Here is a 21,429-nt window from a genome sequence, read left to right on the forward strand (position 1 = left end):
TTTCTCATAATATTTGAAGCGCCCACAAAATCAGCCAAAAAAGGACTTCATTTAACGTGCTTGTTATTTGGCCAGGACACACACACTAAATGTCATCAACTGCCGGGCAGAGCAGACATGCCCACATTACGTATACGCAGCGGTGGTCAGCCACGTGTGTGAACTGCGGACAAATATAAATTTTCAATTTTTTTTAAAGCTCAATTCAGTGCCAGCAGCAGCACCTTGGTAACATAGTACGTGCTGGCTGGGAAAGTGTCGTTTAAATGCCACCCAAATACCCATTTCCCCCGCCCATCCTGTCCATACCGTCCAGCCATTTCCCTCGTGTGAAAAATGGAAAATGGTGACTCCTCCATAAAAGAGGGCTGCAAATATTTGACACCCCGGCTGCAGGACGCACTTCCTCCTCCATGCAGGCGCAAGAATTTCTCATGTGCACTTGGGCAAACAAATTAAGATTTATTGAGCCGGGTCGAAGGACGATGTCCCGTAATCTGCCAGTTCACTGGAGTATCTTTCACCCAAAGGGGCAGCCGCAGTTTCGAAATTTCCCTTAAATTGCCTGCATAGCTGGGTTTCTACCGATTTCTTTTCATTTGACCAAGCCTTTTAATGGTTTTTCAATTAAACCACAATTGGGCGAGCTTTTCATTCTAGAGGTTCCCATTGTTTTCCGCTTCATACCCGTACTTATATGTGTTTTTATCTGTTTTTTGCCCCTTTCAGCTGGACAATCGGATGTGGAGGTGCAATTAGTGGTGCCCCGGTATGTGGAACGCGGATCGAGTGCCACCTTCAAGTGCCGGCACAATGTCCAGCCGGAAATACTGTTCAAGGTAAGTGACTGGCGATTGGATTAACTCCGTGTCATGCATGCGCATATAAATTATGGAAAGCGCATTAAAAACTTTAAATTGAAAAATAAAAATTGCCCAACCATGGGTACAAGGCACAAAGAAACTTTGTTTCGCCTTGTGCCATATATATTGTGGGCAGAAAGTTTCCGGCACTGTGACAAAAAGCAACCAGGGCGATGAGACGTATCCTGCGGCCAGGATCGAGCAGGATAGAGCAGAACTTTCGTGCCACAACTTTGTGGCAGTCAAAGGCATCCCGCTTCCACTGCGAAAAAGTTGCACTCAAAGTGCCATTCCGCTCCATTGAATCCGTAGTCGCAGGGTGGGCCATAAACCTTTTACCGCTTCCGTCTCAATATCGACTCAGACCCAGACTCGCGGCAATTAATTTCACTTCAGTTTACTTAATTCCATCACGAAACATCAACAGACACGCACTTGCGTACGCCAAAATCATGGCCAAGCCTTCTTCGGGCCAACTTAAGTTTATGGCCAATGCGGACAACTTGACCTGAACGGGTGAGGGAATTTTCTGCTTTCAATTTAGTTGTGAACTTCTGCGGTGGAAGCACTATTCTCACCGATGCCGATTCAAGGTCAACATTTTGCTCGCTCTAAGTACCATAAAAAAGCGTACCAATTTTATGGCCCAAAATGAGAAGGAGGTCAGGCCAACATTAGCCTTATATTGATTATTTTTTTTCCCCTGGAAACAGGATGAATTTAGAACACAACCGAATTGACGTTGACATTAAGGTGGAGTGGGGTCTTGAGGTGGAGTGGCATATCCATTGTTATGCCGAGAGCCGCACTCGAAAACACTGAAGTACACGGAATTCCATGTCGTGTTTCCGGATCGTGACCCGCGGCAACTTTAAGCCGCCATTGTGGTGTCTCATTTGCATGGAAATTTGAAAATTCGGGGATCCGGCAAGTGTCAACCAACAAATTTAATGCGCCAAAGGGAAGTGTGTGCTTTGGGGCGGGAAACATGCACAATTAGCCAAGCGACCAGCAACCAAATAGCCAAACAGCCAAACATACCACTCAAATGTAGACATTTATTTATTTGGCCAGTCGGTCGAGTTCTGTGGGCAGTCCACGGCAATAGCTAATTAGTATAATTAACTATATAAGCGAGTGCGCTCGCCGCCATTCGCCATTCGAATTGTTGCACGAAGCGTGGCAAATTGTGTGGAAGTGGCACTAAAAAGGCAATTAAAACGCAAATGCTAACAGTGACGGACGGTTAGGCATCCTTTACACATGTAGGACATAATATTTCCACAAAAAAAAAAAAATTTCTATATATATACCCCCTTAAATAAACTCATTACGGCGTGAGTACAGTCTGCCATCGGGGCAGCTCATTAATGAGCTTTTGATTTACCACTTTTCAGCCTTTCGTGTATTATTTGTGTAAGCCTCGCGGTAGGGGAAGTCCTATATGCGGGTCCTAATAAGCCCAAATATAAACAAAACCCGAAAGTCAAAAGAATGAAAGTCAGGCGCAGGCAGACACGCCAAAGCAAACACATCATCAGCGGGAAAGGTAAATATTGGGAGGCCGAGGACCTTTGTTTTTCATTACTTTCGGATCCATTGGCCATATGCCAGCGATATGGCGATTGGCAGTTGCATGTCAAGGCGAGGGAAAATGTTTGAAACGACCACAAGTGGTTGATAAAACTCGATGCGTGTCTGGCGGTCCTAGAGAGCGCTAATGGCCGGCCATTCCAGATCCCTAACCAGAACCCGACCCACAAAGTTTGTGTTTGTATTCCCGTTTGTGTTTGCCCTCTCGTTGTGACCCCTTCAGTGGTTTGGTGGCTGAGTGCTTGTGTGGCCTTTATTGATTGACCCGCACGGCGCTAAACACACACGGACTTAAGTAATGGCAACATTTGCGGCACAAATTACGCATACGCCTCGCCTGCCGCGGACACATTCAATAAGCACATTAATATTATTAAGTTGCGTGCAATCAATGCAATTTGTCCCGAGCGTGTCAATCGAGCCATCAGCAGACGCCTGGGAGTCAGACACACGTGGAGTCACCTGAGACCATCTGACCCGCGGGTTCATAATAGTGCATTGGCCAATAGTGCTCCCTAGATACCTTTTTGAACAGATTTTTCAAGAAACTAAATACATATGTTCAATCAGAGAATTTTTAACAGAATTTTCAAGCTTAACTCTAAGAAAATCCTTTTTCTGAAAGAATGTACTTCCTGAAGAACGTAGGTCCCTTATCATGCAAATGAAAAAATGACATGTAGTGTATTTCATATTTTTAATCAGGTATTGGGCTTCAGCAATGATTAAGGACAAAGTCCTGTCGCCACAAGAAAAATAAATTACTTTTCAGCCTTAATCCGGCGCTCAAATTCCCCGCTGAAATATGATTAAGGCAAGCACATAAATGCGGGGCGTTAAAAAATATGCATAATAAATAAATGCTGGGCGTAATTAAAAATGGTCGACAAGAGCCGCACATCCGGCCAGAAAAGCGTTGTCAGCCCAGCTAGTTTTAAGTTGAATGTGGAAAACTTGCGCATGAAAATTAATTTCCATTTTCATTATTCATATTTGTCGTTGTCGTAAGCCCCACAAACCACGCCCCTACCTAAAAAAAAACCGAGTAACAGTAGCAGTAACTTTTTGTGTCCCAGTGCAAGTTGCGTTTGTAGATTTTGTTTTTAATTGCAGGGGTGACATGCGCCAACACCCCATTTATTCTGGCACTCCCCTCCGGAATCTGCCATTTCTGCCATTCCAATAAAAACGTTTTATTATTTACAGTTTACAGTTTAACGCGCTAGCAACAACATCATTCAGTTAGTGCAACTTGTTGCCAAGTTAAATTGCTCTGCCGTTGGCAGGGAATTGGAATTAAAATACGGATTGGGGTGGTTTTTTTTGGCTGTACTGCTGGTTACGTAACGAATAACGAACGAAGTTGCGCAATACCATTTAAAGCATTTATTAATATATGCCGCTGCACCATCAAGTGATCCTGGGATCCTGTCAGGACTGACACATTCAATCACTGTCACAAACAGAAATCGGCAATCCGAATGGCTTTCTTTTAATATTGATAAATGTGCTCTGTTCTTTTGCAGGTGACATGGCTGAAGGTTGACAAGGGCAAGTTCTTTGAATTCATAAACGGAAGGAATCCGCCATTCCGCAACTCGACCATCGAGGGGGCCGAAATCGATGTAAGTAGACCAAGTGATGCGAGTATTGGCCACTTATTTACTCAATCATCATTACGGCTGTCAGTCCACTACAACTGCACCCTAATCGTTCTCTGATTTAGCATGTCCTGTGAACTGCAGATAATTTGTGGACATTGCCAATCAATTGATTTGCTAATGAGCTTTCTATGTACGTTGTTACTAATTCCCTTTCTTTTTGTGGCACCCTTTCATCAACAGTGGGACAACTCGAATGAGCAGCAGGTGACCCTCAAGGATGTCCAGTTCGATCTATCCGGGCAGTTCTACTGCGAGGTCTCCACGGATACGCCCATTTTCACCAAGGCCAGCGCCGACGAGCTGATGAGCGTGTTCTGTGCGTAATAACACCAAACATGATAATGCCAACAGCTAGGCTAATTACACCTATTTGTATCTATGCCCATTTGCAGTGCCCCAGACGGGTCCGCCCACCATAAGGTTTCGCAAAAGGACGCCCTTCGCGGTGGGCGAGAAACTGTTCGCCCTGTGCAACACCACCCGCGGTCGCCCCGCCCCCCACATCACGTGGCTAATCAATGGGAAAAAGGTGCGTATGCGTGATATTTGAGGCGGCAATTCAGCCAAATTCGATTGCGCAATTCCCCGTAATCGGAGCCAAATTGCAATGGATTATTTACTGCGGCCCGGAATGTCTGAATGTCTGAATGCCTGACTATGTGCGAAAAATGCCGCCGGGCAGCTGGTTAATCACTGGGATAATGCACTGGAAATGACTGCCTGGGGAGGGGGATGCCCACACATCACACAGAAAGCATTAAGATTAACATCAGTTTAAGCCATTTTATAATTATGGCCTACATGGGCCGGGCCAGGGTTCGGGATGGCTTTCATTTTAATTGCAAAAGCCAACGGCCAGCTGCTGTCGGCGGCGAGAGGAAATGAAATTTAAATAAATTCATTATGGCTGGCCGGGGCCAGTCTAAAATGAAATTTATTCATAAACGCGCCCGCTGGCAATGCAACATGGGTACGGAGTGTATGTGGCCAGATGTGGGACTGGCCCTTTGGGTCCTGATCCATATTTTATTTAAGCCGGACGCGGGCACTCGGGTCCAGATGTGTGGCTCTGGAAGGGGCTGTGACATTGAAGTGACTTTTGTAATTGTTTTGCTGACCTGGCATACCACCACCACTCATTCCTCCCTCTGACTCATTGTCCTTTCGGGGGCTCCTTTGTGCTCCTGTTTCCCATCGACAGGTGGAGGACAAGTACGTGCGCACCCACCACGCCTACTCGTTCAATGGGAAGCACCAGCGCCGCACGCAGCAGCAGCAGCAGACGCAGCTGAGTCAGCAGCAGCTGCAGCAGCAGTACTACCAGCAGCAGTACTTCAACCAGTACCACCAGCAGTACCACGTCCCCGTGGGCCAGTACATCGACCGATACGACAAGAGCCTACGCTGGCCGGCAGGAGCACGAGCGGGTAAGTGGTGGCCATTGTCTTGGCCACGGAGGAAATCCACTGGGGGAAATAAGAACTACTTAAACACAGAGAGGAAAAACCAAGAACATTGTGATTGAATTGATCACATTCGTTCTTAAAAACCGTGTAAGCACAAATGTTCTTATTTTGATCCGAATGTTCTTGATTCTAGAACGAAATGGTAGGAACTAAAAAAGTGAAATTAGATGATTTCGTTCTATTTTCAAGTTGATTTTGGTTTTAATTTAAGAACATATTTGGATCAATATAAAAACATTTTGATATTGATTTTATTTGAATTTGGGATCAAAAGAAGAACATTTTAGACTTGTAAAAGGAAAAAATGAGCTCAAATCGTTCTTGAAATAAGCTAAATACTAGATTGAATACCCTTCCCAAAAAAACGCTAAAATAATAATATTTGGCTCGTAATAGTTTTTTACTTTTATTGAATTGTAATATATATGGGATATGTATATAATATGTGATTAATTACAGGCTTAAATCTCTTATAACATTAAGGTATATATACAAGCTTATAAATATTTAAATCTAAGGTAATGTTTTTTATTATTTAATAAGTTTTTGTGTAAGGGTGCACTAAGAAATGTATAAGAGAAGATACTGGAGAAGACTTATAGTCAAAAGGAGTTATAATATTATAAAAGTAGGTTTGTAAAAACAACCATGCCTGCTTGCAGGCTTGTGGGTACTCAAGTGCAAGAACTTGGAAGACTTTAAAGCACGCGTCTAGACTTTCTATAAAAGTATTAAACTTAACTAATTTTTTATCAAAGTATATATAGAACCCTTTAATAGTTCATCCCTTCCACGATGATAAATGGTTGAATGGTTCGACCCTCCGAGTAGTACTTATTTGTAATTTCGCTTATCTTTTCCTCGAAGTCGTTAAGTGTAGTGAGTCTAAGAACCATGCTCTCCCGCGAGTCCGAAATTGTATTTATATGTGTTTTCTTGCCACTTTCTGAACCGAGTGTTATATGGGATAACTGTATTCAAAAGTATCGCAAACAAATAATCTTCAGTATCTGAAAACAAAACAAATTAGTTTTAAATAAATAGGTTTTTTAAAAACAATCCAAATAGTTCTTACCTTTGTGTGGGTTTGTTCGAATGTAATCGAGATGCTTTTTATCAAAATCATTGCTTATATTTTATTCAAAATAGGCAAGTGATTTGATTTTAACACTATCCCAAGCAGCAAGGAGATTGTTACCCTTTAGAGGATATAGTAAATTAAAATCGATTTCAATCTGCAAAAATAAATTGTATTCATTTTTAGAATTTTTTTGTTTCTGTATATATTTACATACATATGTATAAATAAGTGGTTATATATGTACGTACATAAGTATAAACACACGTGGAGACGAATTCATTGGACTTTTCCGAATTCTTTTAAAAACACTTGCACTTAATTGCATCCAAATTTCCGTATAAAAGCAGACACTTATACGAACTTGTGTACATACCATACATACATACATACATACGTTTAATTTAACACAAAAAATGAGAGTAAAAGAGCTGATGAAATTGTACTTTATTTTAAAGCTCTAAGAACTTTGGAATTTATACTAACCTTCAAGGAATTTCCTTACGGACTCAATTTCAAAATCCTCCACGAACTTTAACAACTGCTCGTCACTTTCACTTTCCATCACATTAAACTTTTTGCAATATATGCGGCACAAACAAATCGAAACGCTGATGAAATGTGCCAGCCAAAAGGTTTAGAAGAAGAAGAGCAAAGGTCTAACGCGTGCTTGCTGTTAACCGAAAGATACTAACGCGTTATAAAAAATCCGCAACACACCATTTCAAGTCGAAATGCAACTCACTTTTCGTTCTATTTTTTGTCCCTCCCGTTCTTACTTTAAGAACATATTGAGATTATTGGGTTTCTGAGAAGAAATTGAAATTGATTTAAGAACCACGTGATAAATGTATAACATTTCGTTCTTGATTTGAGAACAATTTTGGTTTAACCAAATTTTAAGTACAAATTCAACTTGATTCAATCACAAAGAGAACATTTTGAGCTCAAAAAATGCCGTTCTCATTTTAAGAACATTTTCAACTCAGATCAGAACGTCAGAATTCTCTCTGTGAAGAAACAACATCTTGATACTTAGAAGTGGTTTTTGGTCAGACTTAGTCCTTAATTTTTGGAAATAACTAATGAACAAATCACTTTTCCGACCAAGTGAATTTATTTATGATGAAATCACTTTAAAATATCATTTAAGGTGTCTAAAAGTATGCAGTGAATGCAGCATAGTCGTCTTTCTTAATAAATTCATTGTGTTTGTAAGTTCAATATATATTGTTGCATACTTTTAACACTTACAATAACATTTAAAAATGGTGATTTCTGTAGCATTCCCGAATATATATAATCAAAACATTATATTAGCTGATCCTAACTTGTCTCAAATAAATAATCCATAATGAAAGAGAATTTCAAAACAGTTACAACCATATTAATTGAAAATGTTCATGAAGTTTAATAAGATTAATAAGAATACAATAGTTAAAGGTAGGATATATGAAACCCAATAAGAACTATAAGCAAAGGTAGCTGAGCCGAATATTTCTTGTACCACGTTACACATTTAGTAGAGGTTTTTAGTTAGCTTTTAGAAATAGCATACTAATTAATTTCAAGAAATATGAGCTGGTACACTAGCATTCTACCTACCAACTTATATTTCCTACTACAAATTTCTCCCAGTGTGTCTGCACTTGACAAGACAACAAGCTGTGAAGCACCACTGGCTAATGCGACATTTCAGAGCTGTTTGCGTTCCAAACGAGGAACTGCCAATGCGGCGTTTGCGTTAATTAGTTTGACTGCTGACCTCCCCGGGTCCCTGTTCTCTTCGACTTTCCTTTGCAATGCTCAATTCCCAATTTACCAGTTTACCATTTTCCCCACTTTTCCCGGCACTGCAGATGAGTTCCCGCACTTTTTGTCGCACCACCACGAGGGGCACGGTCACCATGGCAGCCTCTACAACAATCCCTTTGGCTCGCTGGCCAACTACCACGATGTGGGTGAGTTCCACGAGGTGCACCAGCGCAACTACGACAGCAACAACAAGAAGATGATGGAGATCAAAAAGCAGCAGCAGATGGAGATGAAGAAGCACAGGTGAGTAGTCGCAGGGACATTAATCAGGAGCAGCCACCCCTTGACCCGTATTTATGGGCCATACAAATTAAAAGGCTGCAACTTTCAGTTACCAGCTTAGGACGGTGGCTATAAGTAGCCAAGGGAACATACCTCTGGCGGTCGTGAAAACTTTTACCCGCCACAAACTTTTCATATTCTTATCAATTTCCCAGGTTGCGTGTGTGGCGTGTTTATTAAAGTTTCCTTATCTATGGTCTAAAAGGATTTTCCCCGGCCAAAGCCAACGGCTGTTGGCACATTGTTAGAGTTTCTTTGCCTTTTGTTGTATAACGCATAAATAAATTTTGTGGCTCCTTGTGGCTGAAAATACCCGCATGTACCCCCTAAGAAACCCACCTTGTAACCTTGCCAGCTTTTCGAAATCTTTACGTGGCGCGATTGGATGTGAAACGTAAATGAATGCAATAAATTATTTACGTTCACCTGTGATATTAAAAATCAAGCAGAGAAACTTTTCCAATATAACAACTTTTGGCGCCGTAACTTTGTAGGAGTGTGTAGGGACGTGGTTGGGTAGTTCTGTGTGTACTCTATATGATCCGGGCATCCAATAGAAAGGGGGCGTGGCCAGTCGGTGGGCGGGGGCAAGGTGTCAGCTTAATGAAAGCCACGAGTCGCTTGGCGCTTCCACGAAGTGGCTGGCTCTTTGAAGTCCGCATTGCACATACGCCACGTGGCCCGTCTTGGGGGGCAGTAAGTGCTGGGTGGTGGCGGGTCAAAGGTCGGGAGTTGGGGCCATTTGAAATAGAAATGGTTCTGCGAGCAAGCAAAGCACTGGAGTACCATGTTCATGGCCTGACAGCTGGACAGCCATTGTGCACCTGAGCTCAACCCGCAACCCTTTCCCTGCAGCTGGCCAAGTGGGTTGACAGATTACGAGGCAGTCCGGAAAAAAATCTAGCTCAAATGTCACGGCCCCTGGTAATTGGCAAATGAATTTGCCATTTAAAGACGGTTACTTGCCGCTTGGCTTTCACATTAGCATAAGCCGAAAAGTTTCGAATTCAGCCTCCGTAGAATCCCGAGTTTATGGCCGTTAAAAGTTAGCGGCGGGCATGTGTGTGCGAAATAAACCCACTTGGTTAATTTGCCATAAAGTAAAAACCATAATTTACACTCGTGCCATTTCCTCGCCGGGTAATCAGCGAATGCTAATTGCATTTGCCGCGGGTAAGAAGCCAGCCCGAATGCACGAGCAGGGCGGAAAACTATTTTATAAATAATTTCCCACAATTCAGAGTGCTGTAAGTAGAAGGTGGTCCTGGCAGTCCTGCAGAGGATGTGAGGTGCTGGGGGAGGAACTAATTTCGCTGAGAGCCCAATGGCAATATGAAATAATTTATATTCAAAGCGCACGAGGCGCTAACGCTCAACATAAGCTTCACTCCTGGCAGGCAAAAACGAGATTGGAGTAGTCCTTGAGCAAGGGGAAAATGCTATCCTTTTTCAAGGCGCCGCTCACTTCAAATGAGGTTGTACAAGTTTATGTAAAAGCGTTTGTTTTAAAAGGACTTACGAAATCTCAATTTACGGATCCCAAAAGTATGCAATTAAATGTAAAATCATCTATAAAGGTGTCTAAACTGAAATTTTTCTTAGCATACTTTTCGACACCTAGTATGGTTTTTCCTAGATTTAAAATAACTTGCTTGAGTTACTTTCAGAACTAATAAACTTAAACAAATAAAGGTAGGAAGAAACTAATAGACACCATTCATATCAAGGGTACATTTTACATAATAGATCTCCTTCACGCTCTATAAGCCCGACCGAATACCCTTTCTACCCTATGATAGCCGGCTAGAACCGTAAATTACATCAAATTGTAAACGATTTTTTTCCACCCACTATACTTGGCTTAACCAGCCTTAACCATCCTTACAGACACCTGTAGACGGCTTCAGTTATGGGTTTATGTGGGCGTGATTTCGACCCCCCGACCATACCATACTAAAACTGTGAAGCCCCTTCTGCCGTAAAACCATGTGATAAGCGTTGCATATTTATGCAGCCGCCTGGCGTAAACTGGTGGAAAGTTGAATGTTCCCGGGGTGAAAGGGGGCCCACTGAAAAGTGCACATGCAACAGCGGGGAAAACAAAGGCAGGACAAGGCCGAGCGGTGCTACAATAACCAGTAACAGGCAGCGTTTATGTGCATGCCAATGTGCATAAATTCCTTGGGTTCTCCACCGTTTATGTTTATGTCTGTGTGGGCTGCTTGGCTGGCCAGGCGTGGAATAAACTGCGCTGTTTATTAAGTTTGTGCATCGTGGGGTGGCATGCTATGCTATATGCCACGCGGGGGTGTGCCGAAAATATTCATGTTTTTTTATGCAAATGCAATGCTAATGTCACCGCCCACTGCCCCCTGCATAACCCCCAGTGAACCCCCCAGAACACCCAACCCAGTGACCTTGCAAGATTTATGGGTCTCATAAAATATTGAGTGGGGTCATTCGAATGTGTTAGTATCTCAGTATCCAGTAGACTGTGACATCTGCCCTGCAAAGTAATTAACCGCTTAACGTGATTAGTGAATGGCCTGCCGACAGACAGACAGATAGAAAAGACAGAAAAGTGCCACTCGAAAGCCGGAACATCAGAATGCTTTCATATGGCCATGGTATATCAGGTATTGTTGCCTTTCACGGTTTTGTTTCATTGTTTTCTCTGGGGCTCAGCTTGAAGACCCTTTAAGATTGCAACATGAAAAGAACAAAACCGAATGGCAGGCAACGAGCTACAACGGCAGACGTTGCACGGCTGAAAAGGCCATAACACGTAGCTCTGAATGAACACTTGTCGAGGGAATGGCCAACAAAGCAGGGAATCCTGCTTTGGAAAACCGAAGTTAGTTACCCTTTTTTTTAATGCATGTTTTCTTACGAAATTAAAACTTGGAAAGTATGCAACAATTTATTTTAGATGCGTTAGACCAACAAACTCATAAAAATAGTGGTATTTTCTACAAAGCATTCTTTTAGATACCATTGCATATTATATTTTATAATGGTGTCTTATGCAATAATTTATTTTAAAGCCCAAAGAACGAAAAACACATTGTAATAAGTTATCTTCTCTTTAAAGGGCATACTTTTAGGTATACTTATTAATAATAGCAAACCCTTAGAGATTTCTTTATCATCCCCTATAAATTTCTAAAATTATAAATATAGAATGAATTTCTTAGGCCTAACATTTAACTTCATCATCAATTAAATTAAAAATGACGAAGAGCAATGATTTTCCTGTATTATAAAAAGCTGGCTGGTACGAGAAGGGTGTTGCGTGGTGTTCATAAGAAGGATGGGCCAGCAAGGACATGGGAACAGGAATGGGAATGGTGGGCTTTATGCAGTCAAAAAGTAGTTTACACGTTGTTGCACAATTTATGTTTGTGCAACACGTAAGGCCTTTTGTGGCAGGCTCACGCCAGAAGAGAACGGAGTCGAAACTAAATGTTGGGCAGGTCTGAAGGTCCTTGTCTGCGTCTAGCTTCAACCTGGCTTTTATTCCGGCAGTTTGCTTGCCCTTTGCACACTTCCTTTGTGCCAGAAGCCAGAAGCTCCGAACGCAACACACACACGATATATCCGAAAAGCAATCCAAAACGCCAACGAGCAGTCGGCTTAAATCGGCCACTGGAAACACCTCTTTAATAGGAGGTTTTCTTTTTTTGGGTCTCCCATGTGCTCACTTGCCACTTGGCTGCAAATGGAATTGCTATTAAAACTAAATTTTTAAATTATTTTTGAGGTATGTCGGTGCGAGTGCTTGAAGCACCGCGAAGGACTTGCGGAAAGCACAAAACAAAGCACTTTTTGGCTTTCTAGTTTTCTAGCTTCTTGGTTTTACCCGGCTTACTAGCTGGAATTTCTTGATGGTCAACAAAGGAGTGCGCCCCCCAAATGCAGCTAGTAATTTTCATTTAATTCTCAGTGTGGCTTTCTTGTGCAGGAGGAAATTGCCACCGACTTGACCCTCAGAATGTGCGCCCATTAAATGTCGCGACTGAAACCCAGAAATTGGCTCTATGTGGCGGTAATTAGCTCTGCCCCTGATCGCGTGTGTGGCAGTAATCCTTTTGGGCGGGTCAACGGTGGTGCCATAAACCGGGGTCAGAGGGCACACGGTCACTTCAATTTACGGCCACTCTTAAGCCCGTCCAATGCCAATGCGCTTTTAGTTTTAATTGCAGGCCAACTGCTGACCGATAGCAACCACAAGGCGCTGAAATCATGGCCTCCATTAATCCCGACAGCAACAACCACACACGTATTGAGTATACATTAAATTAAGTTTCTATTTTATAAAGTAGCACTTAGAGGATGTGGTGGGGCAGTCCGCCTACTTGACCTTGTTCACAGGCAGGTAGGTGGAACTGGGGGCAGCAGCTGCAGGTGGGATATATCCTGCCGAAGGAGCCTCCAGCTCGGCGGCTACACTTCCGGCGGAAGCCCTGCGCTCATCAATCAGTTGCACCTGCTGCTGCTGCTGCTGATGTTGCACTTGCTGCACCTTGGTGGCAAAGTCGAGGACAGGTGCCACGCCTCCATTATGAGAGGTGGAGGAGCCGCCCAGACGCTCGTACTCCTGCTGAATGGTCCTCTGGGCATTGAGGGCATCCTCCGGGGTGCGATACTTGACGAAGTGCACCTCCGGCTTGCTGGCACTCACATGGTTCAGGTTCTGCAGCTGGTTGGCCAAGCTGGAGAGGTCACCCTGCTTGGTCAGGACATAGATGGCGGTCTGCTGCTCGGCAGCCTGCTTGGCCAGGGCCAGGGCGGCGTTCTCCAGACCCTTGTTCTCGGGGGCCCTGATGAACACCACGCGCAGGTTCTTCTTGAGGGACTGGGCCAGGTCACTGATGCTCCTGTTGTCCTCGAAATCCGCTTCGGGGGCGGAGTAGGTGAAAAACTCCTTGTTGAACTCGGTGTTCACGGGGGCATAGTTTGTGGAATACGATCCTCCAGATAGGGAGCCTCCAGACAGGGACCCTCCAGACAGGGATCCCCCAGACAGGGAGCCTCCAGAGATTGAGCCCCCAGAGATAGAGCCTCCCGAAATGGATCCCCCAGAAATAGAACCTCCAGACACAGAACCACCAAGACCTGCTCCATAGTTGTAGCCACCCACATCAGCGCGAGCCACAGCCAAGATAGCCAAAATCTGAGAAACAACATACCAAATTAAAACCAACTTGTAAAGCAAATAACACCCATTAAACTTACGATAAATCCACGCATATTGATGGCTGCTCTCCTAACCAATTTTCGATGAAATCTGTTAACCCCGGGAGGTGTAAGCTGCTAATGATGCAGCCCATCTGGCAGAGGGGCGTTTTTATAGCTCGAAAGCCCCGAGCGAGTCCAATCTAAGATGCAGATTTCCGAGCTGAGATGAGAGATGAGCGGGTGTAGCCCATGCCATTGATCCAAAATCCAAAATCAAATACAATATCCATAGCCAATACCCGTTGCAGGTGACGCAAAAGGCTGAAAAACTGTATCCGCCAGCATTAGTTTGCATAAATTCGAAAACGGTTTGCCAATTTCGGCTGCCAACGAAATGCAAAAACAAACTGGAATAGTTTTGGCCTACCAAACCATCAAATTATGGCCATTTAAGTGGAGCAATGCCAGGCGATTTGCATAGCTGGTTGTATTTAATTAATTGCAAACACTACACATCTATGTGGGGAAGAAGAGAAAAACAAATCAATTACAATATCCACAGAATTCTGGGAATGATTGGCCAAATTCAAAATTAATTAATGCAGTCAATATATCATTCCGGCAATTGGCAGCCCCCGGGGGCAGTGGAGATTGGCTATGAAAGATCGTCACAAATCAGTCGCTAATCGAACGCTACTCGCAGACTGTCCACGGTATCTGGTTTATGGTCATAATTACGAGTTTCGTAAATAAGCCAGAAACAACACACAAAAAACCTATTTATGCAAATTAACCCCATGTCGCTTGTGGCATTTTTGTGTGGTTTTGGGTTTCGTTTTATTGTGTTTTTTTCCCCGTTTCCATTTGCATATTATCAGGCATTTATGATGGCTTTCATTGTGGAATTTGATATGCTTGATTCATTCATCGATTGCCCAATCGAACCCAAAACCCTAGCATTTCGATGTATACTTTTCGGCCTGTCAGCAGTGTCTGTCAAACTGCTCGGCCGGTAATGAACTTAGCCCTGCGGAGCTGGCTTTGCCATCGCTTTCCATCGAAATGCAATCAAGTTAATTACGGAAATATGCATTTTTCAAGCCAAACATGAACATGCAACTCCGTGATTGACGATAAATGCCCAATTAAGCCAATTACGAGCGGTTGGCCCATGGCAGGGCAGTCAATCGCGTGCAACATGTGTGGCAGAGCCCTGGGGCAGCCAGCTACAACTACTTTTGTAATAATTTCATTTTAACTAAATTCATCAAATTGTTTTTCCTAATTGAGTGGGTTAAATGATGATACTGCTACCATAATGAACAATTTTCCGCTTGATTTGACCTCTAATTAGTTGGCCAACCCAGGTGGAAATGTTTCTTTTGGCAGGCGAACACGCATGCAATTAATATAAACAGTTCCAGGGGCACTTAATGAAGTTTTCGCATTCGCATTCGCATTTGCATAGCAATGCCAAACAACTGTCTCTGTTTGGCATTTTGGCCCTGTTTTTGCAGGTACGAAGGAATCCCAGGGTTTCCAACCATGTGGAGTGGGAACCGAAATAAGAATGGGAATGGAATGGGGCGGTGGTGCCACTTTATAGTGCATAAATTATTCAATGAACCGCATGCCAGGACGAGTCAGCGACGACAAAAGAAGCTCTGCTGTCAGTTATAATTTCACACGCGTAACAGTTGCCGTTGTCAGTCGAGTTGAGTTGAGTTGGTGGAGGTAGAAAGGTTGCCAACGGTGCCAGTGGAGTTTCCTGTCGGCCTACACTGCAAAAATTCGAACGCTCACTTGAAGAAATATAAAAAAGTTGTTGAGAAAAGGATTAAATATGTTCTATGTTCAAATTGTAAAAAAAACCATATCTTCAGATAAAATCTTCACCTAATATAAGCAAAAATGACATCCTGTTTTAAAAATCAAGATGAAATCAAAAACAAAATCTTCTTATATCTGTATTCTCAAAAATATTTTCTTCCCTTTTTCAACTTTTAAAATATATAATTTAATGAGATTTATCTATAAGCATGTTTACCTCATCAGAAAAGGACTGTAATAAATTTGGCCAATCCTAATATACATTTATAGTACACTAGATAATTTAATAATTTATATTACTGTGTCTTCAGTTTTCTCGATTTTTTTAAAGAATATTTGTTTGGCAGTGTCTACACTTGTATCATTATTTTTTTGCCATTGTGGAAACTACATAAATTTCCTGCAGTGCACAGTTTGTTGGCTAACCCAGTTTCAAACACATTTTTTCGCAGCGCTCTTTTGTGCGCGCGCGCATTTGAGCCGTAAGTTAGACACTTGTTAGGTCGACATGGACTTGGCATCGCTGCCGATGACGAAACACTTTACACCCCTGAATAGTTAATACAAATTAGCTGGCCCCGGGCAATTACTTGGCAACAAAATTTGCATGCGTTGCGCCATGTAATTTTCGGGGAACGAATCGCTGGAGCGTTCGACCCACGGGCCAGGATTTGATTTCGGCCAAGAGCTCCGTCCTCGGCATTGCAAAGTTAACCTAGCCAAAAGTTTTGCTGGTAATCTGTTAGGTTTCTTTGCCATTTGTAGTTCTTTGTTGCTGTTGCTGTTGTTGTTGCTAAGTTGCGGTTCACCCAAGTTCCGGTTTCCGATCTCAAGACCTCTTTTTGTGCATGGCGGCATAAGAAATTCATGGTTTTGCACGTAGCCCTGGCGCCCACTTAAGTTGCTTTGCTTGTTCCCAGCTAAGTGGGTTGATGGCCAGGCGAATGCTCTCGTTTGGATTGGAAATCCCGATGCTTTGGGCCCTTCAGTGTTGCCGGTTATTCAGGGGGATGGATAATATGGTTCTGGGGAGAGGGAAACCAAGAACAGCTAGATTAAAAGAGCTTAAAAGGTTTCTGATTATAACTATAAAGTTTGGCCATTTCTGAGATAGACGGATAATGAAGTGAAATGACTTGAAAACAACTTTAAAACAAACCTATGTACTTTAAACAAATTCTTAGTATATAAACACTATGAAACTTGGTATATATATTTGGTACCATTTTAATTTTATTATATCATTAAAAATGTCACTCTTTGATGATATACAGGAATCCCTGAAACATATTTCTACAAAGTTAAAGGTATACATATCGACTAAGGAACTGCTAGATATCCTAACCAACAAAGTTATAACTAAAACTAATTGACGGAAAGTTAGGAACCCGACAGCACAGCACTATTACCATCTCTGTTCTGGACTCCTGTGTCCATCATAAATTGCTAATGGGTTTTGTTGCGTTGGCGTAGACGCCTTCAACGCGTTTGTAAACGAAATTAGGCAGCGGTTTTTGTGGCCCAGAGACACATAAATATTCCAGGGCCCAGGAACAGAACGAAACTACATGACTTATCAATTAATTAGGCACATTTCTCAAATTATCGCCTTGGGTCGGGCCCGAAGAACCCCCAAGGAGGTTTTGCATGTCAGCTATGAGTTAAGATATTCCAAAACCGAATCCTTGGTTCCCTTCGAGAAGGGAAAAGCGGAATTTAAAGTGTCATGCCAGACAGCAGTTTCATAACTTGCACACACTATTCCGAGGACAGGGATGAGAACTAGAACTTGGAACACCGGGGCCCGCATTTCCGTCTGATTTGAATTGCTCGGCAAGTTTGTTATGTTTTGAACTTGAGCTTCCTGTGTTGTCCTAGCTGTTTTGCCCTGAAAATTCCCTGCCATCTTCGTCCTTCGTTTTCGCAACCGGTGGCAGTGTTTCCTGCGAAAAGTGCGCTGCATAAGGAATTTTATTAAGACAACTGCAGGGGAAGTAGTGCAAGTAGCTTGGCAGTAACAACAGCTCCGTTGATGATGCCCCAGCTCCAACTGCCAGCTGTCATCATCCCAATGGTCCCAACCATCCTGGAAGATCTGGAGCAGGAGATGGAGCTGTCGAAGGCTTATGCGGATGCTGTGCATTTGCTCTGGGTTTTGGCCCGCATTTGTTTGCTCTGCTGGCTTAACTGGCTTACTACCGATGCTCTTGGCTGTCGATGTTGTTTAAGTTTCGCCCAGGAAAGCCACTCCTGGCCAATTGTTTGTGCTAGTTTTTCGGAGAAGCATAAACCTAAAACCAAGAAAATAGGTAACATTTCCGAGATATTCACTAGACCCAAAGAGGCTACACATTTGATGGTTGCAAATCAAATTTGCAACCATAAAGAAAATTACTTTTCAGATTTCGGTTCCGTATATAAAGCGTATTCAGAAGTTGTCTTGCACCCCACATTTTGCATGACATTTGCCCATTTTCCCTACAGTTGCCAAGTGCTCTAGTTGCACAGAGGAAAAGGAAGTCTGGGTTTTTAGGAGAACACACACATACCATTCTAAGGAAGATTGAAAGAGAAGCAAACACTCGCCATAGAAAAGCAACTTTTTGCTGACACCTTGCTTTATCTGTACGAGTGCCTGCGGCATCCTTCGTATCCTTCGGATCCCCCCCATCCTGCGTCTCAGCCAGTGCACTTTAAGCCAAATAATATTTAAATATAATTCTGCTAAAATTCCATGGCATTTACTTTGCAATTTGCATAAGCAGGCAGCAAGGACGAGAGCTATGCAAATGGAATAATTGCTTAAATGAGACGGAAGTGAGCGCTTTTAACTCGAATTTTAAGATGCAGATTTCGATACAATGTACAATGTATATGTGGGCCATAAACCAACACAGCTGACAATTGGTTTGCCAGCATTAAACTTTATGGCCTCGACATTATTTGCTGAAGAGAATCTGCGGGTTGTGGGGGGTATTATTGTGTGTGCTGGCAATACCAAAGGTAATTTCGCTGTCATTTTGAATTTGTAATAAAGCAACATGTCGCCGTACACGAACAAACGAACAAACCCCGGAGTAATTACAGGGGACTGAGGATCTGGAGGCCCCGAAGCCAAAGCCGCACAACCGCCTATCCACAGAGCCGGGTTCATTTGTATGCCGTTCAGGCTTCTTATCAAATATGAAGCAAAGTCGTAAAAGCTAATTAGACTCACAATGTGCGATACGGCTGAATAATGCAAACTAATCAGGCCGTAATGCAGGCGGACCATTAGAAAGCCTTGCCAATAAGCGGAGAACTCTTGTTCGAAAGGCTCAATAAACTCTGCATTTTTGTGGAATTCTTGGCGAGCCTCTTTGGTAAACCCCATAGCCATTCAGTTATCAATTACTCAGGGGTTTTGGGTCTTGTGTTTTGGGTGAAAATGAAGATAGCATTCCCCTCGATATCCAAAAAGCGGTATTGTATGGGAATCAGATGTGCGTGCCCGGCATGTGGAAGCTACCCCACTCTCAGTTTCCCAGGCTTTTATTTTGCTTTTCACGTTGGCACACATCAATCATAAAATGCAAATATTTACGATTTTATTTGTGTGCAAATTGCCGGGCGCCGGCACATTAAACCCAGTGACTCAGACTCCCCACTTTTTATGTTGCAGGAACAGCAACCGCAAGTACCGGCGCCACATAAACGAGAACGCCCTGGGCATCATCCGCAGCACTTTGAACAGCGGTGGCTTCGGTCCGCAGGCCCCTAACATGAACAAGGAGCTGGGCATTCCGTCGAACGCAGGACCCATGAACCAGCTGGCAGCGGGATACCAGCGACCCCTCTCGCATCCCGGCGGCGGAAGCGGAGTGGCTGCAGCCGCCGCGGCCGTGACAGCCGCCCAGCAGGAGAAGGGCATGTTCAGCATCAGCCAGCTGAACATCGAGCTCACCGAGGAGCACGTGGGCACCAACAGCCGCATGGAGATCACCTGTCTGTCCACCATTCCCGCCACGGTGGGCCAGGGCGAGCAGTACGCCGACTACAAGACCTACTCGGTGAAAGGTGAGTGGAAACTATTGTGCAGGGCTTACTGGGAATAATCCATTTAACTTGAGAACTACTTATACTATCCCGAAATTTAGACCGTATATTTTCAACACTTAAAAATAAGTAATGAAATATACCTACTTTTAGTACTCTCTAGGGTTTAAGTTATTATAAAGGGGTTTTTAAAAAAAATATGTTTTAGATTCTTAATAATCTGAAAAATGCATGAAGGATTTATAAGGATTTTAATTTCGTGGACTTTTGGATTTAAGTGGTTACTAGGCTATATTTTCCTCTCCAAAGTACAGTATTTTACCCAGTATGTTGCGAAATATGGTCAGAAAATGGAATGGCATACCTCGTTGAGCTCGTAATTAAATTCCCAATTGATTGGCATTCCAACCTAGAAATTTTTATTTTCTGCCATTTTTCGCAAAAAAACGTGATGTAACCCCTTATAAAAAATGAAAAAATTGGGCAAAAAATTAATTTCCCGAAAAGTTATGGGGATGGAATGCCTATGTTGTCAGTTGTTCAAAACAGTCATTCTTTTTACAGTGGGACTCTTTTTGGCCAAGTTACAAACAAAAATCAAACACAAAAATCAATATTTTGGACGACAAGTATAATATCGCAATTTTACGAAAAAAAGAGTAGTATTTTTGTAATAACTTGGGAACAAATGGTCAGAATGTGGAAAGTTATACCCCGTTGAGCTCGTAATTAAATTCCCAATCGATTGGCATTCCAACCTGAAAATTTTTATTTTCGGCCATTTTTTGCTAAAAAACCTGATTACAAAAAAATGAAAAATCTCGTCAAAAAATAAATTTCCCGAAAAGTGATGGGGATCGAATGCCTATATTGTCAGTTGTTCAAAACAGTTATTCTTTTTACAGTGGCACCCTTTTTGGCCAAGTTACAAACAAAAATCGAACACAAACATCAATATTTTGGACGACAAGTATAATATCGCAATTTTTCAAAAAAAAAGGGTAGTATTTTTGTAATAACTTGGGAACAAATGGTCAGAATGTGAAAAGTTATACCCCGTTGAGCTTGTAATTAAATTCCCAATCGATTGGCATTCCAACCTGGAAATTTTTATTTTCGGCCATTTTCGCAAAAAAACGTGAGTAAGCCCTTGTAAAAAATGAAAAAATTGGGCAAAAAATAATTTTTCCGAAAAGTGACGGGGATTGAATGCCTACGTTGTCAATTGTTCAAAACAGTAATTATTTTTGTAGTGGGACTATTTTTGGCCAAGTTACAAACAAAAAACCGAGGAAAATCTATATTTTGAGCCAAAACCGTAATGGTGATTTTTCGAAAAAAGTACTGTAGTATTTTTGGAACAAAATGGGAAAAAATGGTTATAAAATTCCCTACCGATTGATATTCAAACCTAAATCATTTTACCTTATTCATTTATTTCGAAAAAAATCTTGATGTAAAAAGAATACGAAAATTAGTCAAGAAAATAATTTCCCACCGTACGTTGTTAGCTGCTTTAAACAGTAGGTCTTCAAGCAGTGGGGATTGATTTTTTCAAATTACTTTGGAAAACCCGCAAAAAAAATGGTATTTTTGTCTAACAAATCAGTATTGTTGTACACATG

The 21,429-nt window shown here is 42.4% G+C and overlaps 2 protein-coding genes across 2 annotated transcripts in view; one reads left to right on the forward strand and one right to left on the reverse strand.

Annotated features, from left to right (window-relative positions):
- beat-VII (beaten path VII) overlaps positions 1–21,429 on the forward strand; it is a 42,009-nt gene that overhangs the window by 14,929 nt on the left and 5,651 nt on the right. Inside the window, exons 2-8 of the mRNA XM_036819537.3 lie at positions 730–839; positions 3,983–4,081; positions 4,301–4,436; positions 4,513–4,649; positions 5,322–5,547; positions 8,524–8,722; positions 19,431–19,825. Coding sequence (XP_036675432.3) covers positions 730–839; positions 3,983–4,081; positions 4,301–4,436; positions 4,513–4,649; positions 5,322–5,547; positions 8,524–8,722; positions 19,431–19,825 — 1,302 coding nt within the window. The remainder of the gene's footprint in view (positions 1–729; positions 840–3,982; positions 4,082–4,300; positions 4,437–4,512; positions 4,650–5,321; positions 5,548–8,523; positions 8,723–19,430; positions 19,826–21,429) is intronic.
- On the reverse strand, positions 13,044–14,233 carry Tb (Tubby). Its single transcript, XM_036819538.3, has 2 exons — positions 13,997–14,233; positions 13,044–13,934 (listed from the first exon to the last, which is right to left on the reverse strand). Exons 1-2 carry the CDS (start codon positions 14,009–14,011, stop codon positions 13,113–13,115), a joined length of 837 nt encoding a protein of 278 aa, XP_036675433.3. The 5' UTR covers positions 14,012–14,233; the 3' UTR covers positions 13,044–13,112.

This window comes from Drosophila suzukii, chromosome 3 (genome assembly GCF_043229965.1).
Source record: "Drosophila suzukii chromosome 3, CBGP_Dsuzu_IsoJpt1.0, whole genome shotgun sequence".
In the NCBI taxonomy this organism is placed as follows: Eukaryota; Metazoa; Arthropoda; class Insecta; order Diptera; family Drosophilidae; genus Drosophila; species Drosophila suzukii.